Below are 9,015 nucleotides of genomic sequence, written 5' to 3' on the forward strand. Positions count from 1 at the left end.
GGTATCGTTTAAGTAGCAAACTTATTTATGAATTGTGCCTGTTTTTTATTTCCTTTCAGTTTCTTTATTGTGAGGATGGCGTCCAGATATGGGACTCTTTCTGCTGTCATCTTTTAGATTTTGGTCATGTATTTATTTTTATTGGCTTGCAACTACATTTTAAGTATTATGATAGTCGTAGTAAAAAAAAAAACTTTGCACTTTGGTGATTTGTATATTTATTACTAGTAAACAAATATGTATATAATTTCAAGAAAGAAACGTTTAACGTGATATATTTTTGAAGTTAAATCCAATTTGTTTGTTGAATTTCGCGCAGATTTACTTGAGTGCTACCTATGCTAATCACTCCTAATTTTGAAGTGATATAAAGTGGGAAGGCACTTTGTCAAGCCACTAGTAGCTCACTTTCGTCGTAATCTTTACCAATGAGCAGCTTGATTGACTGTCATGTTATAACTCATTTCTGTTGAAAAGGTGAGAATGTTGTTGCAGTTTCAATCCCGCAATCGTAAATTGCAAATTGAAAACCCTTACCAGTAGGTTAATACAGTTCTAGATTAAATCGAAAGTTACATCAAAATACTGTTGTGACACCTTATCAACCGTGTCTTTCCTTCGCGTGTGTAACAAAAGTTTTGTGTTGTATTTAATATGAAGAATTTTATTTTACCTTCATAAACGTAACAAATATTTCATAAAAAGGCAAAATAAATAAATAATAAAAAGTTACAAATTGTGATTATCTTACTCTGTGTTTAATCCATTTTGTGTTTCAGTTGTAGCTGAGATAATTAGTTTATAAAATGGAACTGGAATCTTCATACTCAGTATCACCTTATGCGCATGAGCGCTATACGACCTCGTCAGAGACCCCTGGTTCGGTGTAGCTGTCCTTAATTTTGAACTATTGATCAGAGGGAAGACAGTCAATCTGTAGCACTCACTGTTACAAGATCTGTATTAAATTCTTTGAACAGAACAGCCGGATTTGTTTCTACTTTTATAATGCACCCATAGCTAAAAGTGTGAACCATGTTTGGCAGCATTACGTATCTAATTGGATTCGTAACCCGATTCGCTAACCACTAAGACACGCCGGCCCAAATCAACTTAGGGAATATTATCCCTAGTAAATATTAAGATGTTTATACGCTTCAGAATAATGTGATCAAAATTATTGTTGTTATTAAACGGTTTAATCAAACAATTATTTACAGATTTAAGAAGTAACTGTTGATTCTGACTAATAGTTTTTAACATAATCTTAAAATATTTAATTATAACAACAACCCTATATACAGCTTAATGTTACATACCATAAATATATGTTCATAACAAGTTGATATGTCCACGCCGACATACAGCTACGTAATAAAACAAAAATTTATTCTGCTAAGAGCAGTGTTACACAATTATTTTTAAGGTTTAGAATACGAAATATTTGCAGAACAGATCCGTTATTTAATAATATTACATGATAAACACTAAACAAAAATTAAATTAATTTCCAACATTGTTTATATCTACTTTCATAAATAATATTATTTTACAAAAATTAAAAGGAGCAGAATACAAAATATTAATCACAAAGTACAAAATGCATTATTAAAGCGAACTAAATAATAAAAACAGGGTGTTTACGATTTAAATATAAAACAGCTTTATTTGATGAATAAATTTTTTTGTATTTGTTAATTTGTTGTCGGAGATCATTCAGCAGGTGTTACCATTGTTGTCCGGTTGAACGTTATCTTCGTTATTCCGACGCACGTTCTGGAGAACTATTACACTGTGTTGCCGGTTAAATATTGTTCCGTTTTTACTTTTAGAAATAAAAGTTGGTATATTCAGGATGTTGAAGTTTTGACAGTCTGTTGATAGCACAGATGCTAGCGTACTTTGAGTGGACCTGTAACAGACAAATCGTCGTGGTGGAAGAGATTTCCGCCTCTGACAAATCTGTTTAAATGTGTAAGAAGAAGACTTGATCATTTTGTTTCCCTCCGCTTCTGAGGAGTATGAACTGATATTTTTGACAAGGTATGATATTTGACATTAAATTCGTCCCTCATCAGAACAGCAGCGCACGTGTTTCTTCTCGAAATGAATCGTTTGTTAAGTAGACTGAGGTTGTCGTCATTACTATCTATGGAAGACTTTCCAGTGTCAACAGTCTCGCTGCTACTGGATCCACAGTCCAAGTGAGGTCTAAGATTAAACGTAAAGACATGCTCAGAAAGTGGAGAGATTGAATAATAGCCACTTGAACAGGTTCTTTGCAGTGGTTGATTGTGAAGGGAAGCCAAAAATCCTTGCGAATAACAGACTCTGCCTCCTTCAAGATTCAAGTTGGGATGGGCATCTATTTGATTTGTATTGCTTCCATTAGCATGATCAACAACCTGACAATTTTTCGAAGCAAAATTTCGTAGGACTTTACATTCCCTTAAAGTTTGATGATTTTTGTTCATCAAATTCGTAGAAAATGTGACTGGCTTACTACCAGAGCGAAGTACATAATGTCTGGTGGATCTCATTTTAGGCGAAACTCTATCTTTGTTTGACGGACCACAATAGAAGAGTTGTTTGGCGTATGCAAACGTTGTTCTGTTGCGAAATACATAAAGGTATGGATTAATTAGGGAAGCACTCAGTGGTAACAGGATGACAAGAGGAGAAAAGTAACCTGGCATCCAGCTCTCGTTCTTCATGTAAGGTTCAATTCCAATGACTAAAAAGAAAGGGAGCCAACATAAAATGAATGAGAAAATGACCAAACATCCAGTTTTTATAGCTTTCCACTCGTTTCCGAAAATCGACCACTGACGAAGCAAAGAGGTGGTTGTTCGGTAGGATTTTTTCTTTAAAAGATGGACAGCATAGCTCTTCTGAGTTCCTGTGGCATGAACTTCTGTCAAACTAGCTGCATGTCTTCTTGTTCGGGCGCTGCTGCTTCTAGCAATCAAAAACATCGAACGGTAGCTACAGTTTAACTTGAACAGTGGTACAGCAAATCCAGCTGTTATCAACAGAATGGAATACGCGATGATACAGAAATCACTATTAATCCAAACAGGGGCACAAGCATGCCAGGTTTTACGATACTTGATCGTTGAGATTCCGAAAAGTGTAGGTAAGCACATGAAAAAGGCAAGAAACCATGTCCCAGCGATGAAAACCCCTGTTTTCCTCTTTGTTATGGTCATGGAATAGTGAAGTGGACTGTTCACAGCACAATTTCTATCTACTGCGATGAGTACTAAAGAAAATACAGTTTCCATACTAAAATATAGCAATAAGAATCCGCTAATCTGGCACCACACATCACCAAAGGGCCACTCGCTGAATACTCCAGAAAAGAGAATGTAAGGCATGACTACGACGGCTTGAAGAAGGTGCGTTAAGGAGAGATTTAAGATAAAACGATTCGAAAAAGTTCTTAGTTTTGGTTTCTTGTAAAACAGTATAAATACCATACTGTTAATCACGACACTGCCAGAAAATATTAAAAATAAAAGGACCGTCTGAAGTTCTTGTCGCATTTCTTTGAAGGAGAGGCCTAATAAAGATTCAACAGTGTTTTCTTTAGCCAACATAAATTCATGGTTGATTTCCAAGTTTGGTGTTGTTCGGTTAACAGAACTTTGGGGTGCAATTGTGACCCAAAGGGGAGATTAGAATTCTTCGTTTGCACATGATGAGTCATGTTTTAAAACAATGGGTGTATTACCTGTGAAAAAGAGAGAAAAAATGTTATTTCTTTTCAATAAACCTTGTTTATCTCTTATTTGTCAAAAATATTTAAACTGAAGAAACATAAATCCTAAATTTGAGTTAAGATTTGCCTTGTAATATTCTATTTAGTTTATTATGGAAATACTTTAGCTGGCACTGGTAAATAAATTAGGTTAAGGTGTACTAGTAGAAACAACAATTTCTAACAAACAAGCTGGTTAATTAAACGCAACTTTATTTTGATGTAAAACGCTATTTGGAGATATCGGTCACATCATAGTAAAATTATTATATGTATATCGGGGTTTCAGCAAGATTTTAAAAGGGTGAGGCACATTTCCATAAGAATGAACTTTTTGCCTTGGTTATACTGAAACTATCTTTGCAAAAGATTACATTAAATAGCCCCTTTTTTACCACAAGTAATTTTATTAAGATCATTTGTTTAATAACGGTTACGTAATACCCTCAATTTATTAGTGCAGAAAAAATTAGTTTTTTGAAACCAAAACTAAAAGACTTTTTAATTTTATGTGTAACAAAATCCACACATCATAAAAATTACGACAAACATTAGTTCCAAGATTGATAATCAAAGATCTATTAATTATGATGGAAAGAATTTAATTGTAAAAAAAACCGTTTAAAATGTAAAAGTTTAATTAAAGGTCATCAGAAAAGAATATTATGAATTCGAGGATCCGTGGTTCATATCCCGTTAAAAAAATCATGTTCAGTAATTAGGGTACGTGAGTGCGACGGAAAAGTCCGACTATTCAATTAATGTAATTCGCTATTTGGAATTAAGCACAAAGCTACACAATGGGCTATCTGTGCTCTGCTCATCTCGGGCATCAAAACCCGGATTTTAGAATTGTAAGACGGTAGACATGCAGCTGAGCTACTGGGGGGCAATGTAATTCCACAGCTGATAGTAAGTGGCATTGGCTAACACAGATAACGCTCGTGTTGCTTTACACGAAATTCAACAAAACAAACAAACATAAGAAAAGATAATAAGGACCAGTTCTGTTATTTCAAATAAAATAATTATTTAATGAAAATTTACCACATTTGTATTTAATTTTAAGCTATAAATGCCCGCCATAGCCAGGTGGGTTAAGGCGTTCGACTCGTAATCTGAGGGTTGCGGGTTCGAATCCCGGTCGCAACAAGCATGCTCGCCCTTTCAGCCATAGGGGCGTTATAATGTGATGATCAATCCCACTATTCGTTGGTAAAAGAGTAGCCCAAGAGTTGGCGGTGGGTGGTGATGACTAGCTGCTTTCTCTCTAGTCTTACACTGCTAAATTAGGGACGGCTAGCACAGATAGCCCTCGAGTAGCTTTGTGCGAAATTCAAAAAACAAGCTATAAATTTTCCCAACACTTTTTATACTTTAGGAACAAAATAGATGGTATATTATATTCAATGAAAATTTAAAAAGAAAAATCGCTTTATTCTGTATGAAACTGTGCGTGGAAAGAATTTGCAATGATTTTATCGTTTCCTAAGTTCTCAATAAATGTTATGCTATACTTCACGGAACTAAAATTTCCAAATATATGTACAGCCAGATGTATCTGATACATACACTTGGTCTGGCTGAATTTAGTCAATAGAAACGTAGTAAAAGAAGAATATTGTTGTAGCTTTCGAAAACTGTCTTGAACTAAAATTGGGCAAAATTATTATGTTAAGAGTGATAATAAGTTGTCATTTTCTAAGGTTTTAGTGTCTTGAAGACAAACTAACATCAGTTAGGAAGTTTTAAAACATCGAATAACACGCTAACAACAAAATGTTTCAAATTATTTTGTTAATCTCAGTACAGATAACGTTTTTCCGATTATCAATGATGTGTTCAGATGTCCCATTCTTGTAGTGTAACAAACTGTTTATTTCTCTTTATAATTTTGCAGGTTTAATTGTATTTTTGAAAGTATTAGACAGTATTATAAAAATGCATGCGTATTTCATACACGAACTCAGTTTCGAAGTTTGCCATACATGATAAAACTGAAGCAAAATGCTGCTTCTACCACGTTACAAATGATCGAAGCGGTAAAGCCAGTTTCATAGTTTCTATTCTCTCAGCTGACCTCTTGTGCTCAACGAACACTTTGGAGATTTGTAAGGCATAAACCCAGGTATTGATATCCGTGGTGAGTACAGCACGTTGTTCAGTTTTGTGCTTAACAACAAAATAATTTATCAGCTGTTCTTAATTTTAACAAATTCAGTTATTTTTTATGAAAAGTGTCTGTTTACCATAAACTGTGCAGGAATCGAATTTTTTATAATTTTTTTTTCGCGAATGACGAAAGTGGCTAGCATTTAAGAGTCTTGAGTAATGAAAGTTACGTGCTTTCTGGAAACATTCATATTCATAAAAGTAGAATCACATTTTAGTGTAGAGTTTGTGAACACGCCCTTTTTAAAGCAGTTTTATGAAGGAGTCCATCGAATAAATTTTTATCAGTCACCACTCCCTACCCTCTTCAAATGCTTCCACGAAAAACATGAGTGGGGATGTTACCTCTGAAATTCCCTCTGAATCTCATCCCCTACGTAAAGGCCAAACATTTCCTGGTAATGCCAATACTTATACAAAAGTGAATGAATGAAAACAGTGAATAATTCGGAAAATTTCGTTCGTGAAATCCCGGGAGGGTTGTCCTAAGCATATGTGATTTTCTAACGAAAATGCTTCTTTATTCTGTCAGTAACGAGAAATAATCGTTCTTATTGCATTTCAAATCAACAGCTGTATAAATGAAATGTAAGTGTAATGACGTAATTACATGGTATGGCTATACAAAATAATGAAATAATATATTTATTAATTTCTAATTTTCTCTCTTTGAGACTTTATTTAGTCTTAGATACTTATTCTATTTATCTTTAGCGGTGATTAGGGCTAAATCCGAAGCTTGTAAAATATTATATATATTTTTTGTTCGCCGAGAGATGTTCACCTTCAGTATTAAAGGATCAGATATAAAGCATAAAAATCAGATAAAATTTAATATAAATAAGAAGAAAGAGTAACTGCCGCAATTTAAAATACAGTAAAACTTACTGAAAAACAAATCATGACGGTGAAACCAAAACATCATAACATAAAGTACTTTAGGTGTTTGTCATTGGGATTAAAATAAATTATTTATATTAAAAGATAACGAAGACAACGGTTGCTGTTTTCACCACGTGTTAAGTCGTAAAATTGGCTATTTGCATTGTGTTCACAACCAGGAATCGAACCACTGATTTTAGCGCTTTAAACTCACCGTTGCTTCACCGGAAAACGAAACCAACGAATTTATTGGGTTGAGGAATAATTCGTGAGCGTTTTTTCAAGTTAACAAAATATATTCATAAATGAAACGCTTTCGCAAAATATTTCATGTCATTTGGTAGATAATTTTTTGCTCTAATAGATGGTGTGTTTGATTTTCATATGTCTTTAATTTTTGCTTTCACTTTCAGCTCATTAAATGGAATGTCAAGTGGACAAAATCGAGCATTTTCGACACCATCTGCTTTTCGCATTTAATTTCTTGCAATTTCGTTTAAAACAATGCATACTATATACCTAGGTATTACATGAAATAAAGTATCATAATAAATGTTTTGGGTGTAATGTGTTCATGCATTGAAGTATTGTATAGTCTTGCATGTAATGCTTGAATGAAATTATTTAAAAACGTTCACGAATTATTCCTCAACCTAATATTTTAAAGCATTTTTAAACGAATCTTACCTACCAGTAAGGACTTTATCGTGAAATGTTTTTAAATTGAAAGATAATTATCAATAATGATTTTATCATGATGTTTTTTAAATTAATCATACTTATTAGTGAGTACTTTATCATGAAGTAATTTTAAACAAATCATATGTACTATTTATATAGTTTTAAACAGATATATTTAAACTATCACATCGTGCATTTAAAATAAATATTAATTTAAGATCAAGCTCTGTCTTTTAATATGCAAACTTCAGTGTTTAAGCCTATCACAAATGAATGTAGTTTTGGGAGTGAAATCGTGACAGGAACAGTGACGGGAGTGAAGACTGAGGCATACTCACGCAAAATTAAAACTAAGATAAGATACCTATGCTAGAAAAGAAAACACGTTTAGTAAACAAAACCCACTGGTCCAGTAATCATGTTCCTAAAACCATATTAAAGTGTTAGTAAAGACAAAAAGAATTAAGGAAAAAAAGGACTAGCTCCACTCTGCTGCTTCCTTAACATTGATTATCTCCTGCTTTTAAATATAGTTAGAACTTTCTTTTTACCTATGATAGTCGTCAACCATGTTGCAACTAATTTAATTGCTAAAATCTTGAGAAAATTTAATTTTTCAAGGTTTAATTTATTTACGTATGATCGTTTTTGTCTATTCTTGCGAAAGGACAATAAACAACAAAAGCAGTTCATTCGTTTTAATAGTAATAAACACTTGTCATGTTACAAGATATTAAAATAGACGCTTTAATACATATTCTGCAATAAGATCATCAAACAAATAACAGAAGTGAGCTGTGTTTACAATTGACATTATTTATGGTATAACTGTTTAGTTTAATACCTGCCTGACTCATAGGATTTAATATTTTTAAATAAAGTTAATTTTTTCATTACTCTCTCATAAATTTTATGGGAATGTCTCCTCTGGTACAACGGTAAATTTATAGTCTTACAACGCTAAAATTCGGATGCTCGATTTCCCGCGGTGGACATGTAAGGTAACTCAATATGGCTTAGCTATAAAACAATCAACCAAACAGATTTTCTGAAGTGCTGATATATGTAGTTATTTAATAATTTTCGATATTTAAAATAGACAGGTCTGAGTTTAAAAACAAGGTTAAAACTTACTCTAATAATATCTTGTAAGGCTGGTAGTCGCAGATCTGAATATTAAAACACGACATCCAGTACTTCGCTTAGCGCTGTTAACGAGGTATGCGTAAAATATGAAAAACTTATTTCTCTTCAAACGGAAATCATTCTAGAGATGTGTGATTTGACGAGGAGTTAGTGCTACGGCGTTTTATAGGAAAGAACAAGGCGTTTCAGTGGGCAGAACCCACTCGTTTCTATAGCAACGTAAAACCTGGAAACACTACTCTGACTAAAGCGAGCCCTGGTGGAAAAATGAAGTACGAGACCTACGAGAATAATGTCAGAAAAACACACAGGTTCAAGAAGTTTAATGTAAAACAGCAAAAGCAGAGATTTTGCAAAAATAAAAATAAAGGATT

The 9,015-nt window shown here is 33.4% G+C and overlaps 1 protein-coding gene across 1 annotated transcript; it reads right to left on the reverse strand.

The window, feature by feature from the left end:
- Positions 1 to 1,267: 1,267 nt before the first annotated feature.
- On the reverse strand, positions 1,268 to 8,760 carry LOC143254302 (histamine H2 receptor-like). Its single transcript, XM_076509286.1, has 2 exons — positions 8,630 to 8,760; positions 1,268 to 3,733 (listed from the first exon to the last, which is right to left on the reverse strand). Exon 2 carries the CDS (start codon positions 3,597 to 3,599, stop codon positions 1,992 to 1,994), a length of 1,608 nt encoding a protein of 535 aa, XP_076365401.1. The 5' UTR covers positions 3,600 to 3,733; positions 8,630 to 8,760; the 3' UTR covers positions 1,268 to 1,991.
- Between the last annotated feature and the right edge of the window lie 255 nt (positions 8,761 to 9,015).

Source organism: Tachypleus tridentatus, chromosome 1 (assembly GCF_004210375.1).
Source record: "Tachypleus tridentatus isolate NWPU-2018 chromosome 1, ASM421037v1, whole genome shotgun sequence".
Lineage (NCBI taxonomy): Eukaryota > Metazoa > Arthropoda > Merostomata > Xiphosura > Limulidae > Tachypleus > Tachypleus tridentatus.

Bases quoted from the DNA above. Each gene is read 5' to 3' on its own strand.
- LOC143254302 (XM_076509286.1), bottom strand. From the start codon at position 3,599: ATGTTGGCTAAAGAAAACACTGTTGAATCTTTATTAGGCCTCTCCTTC.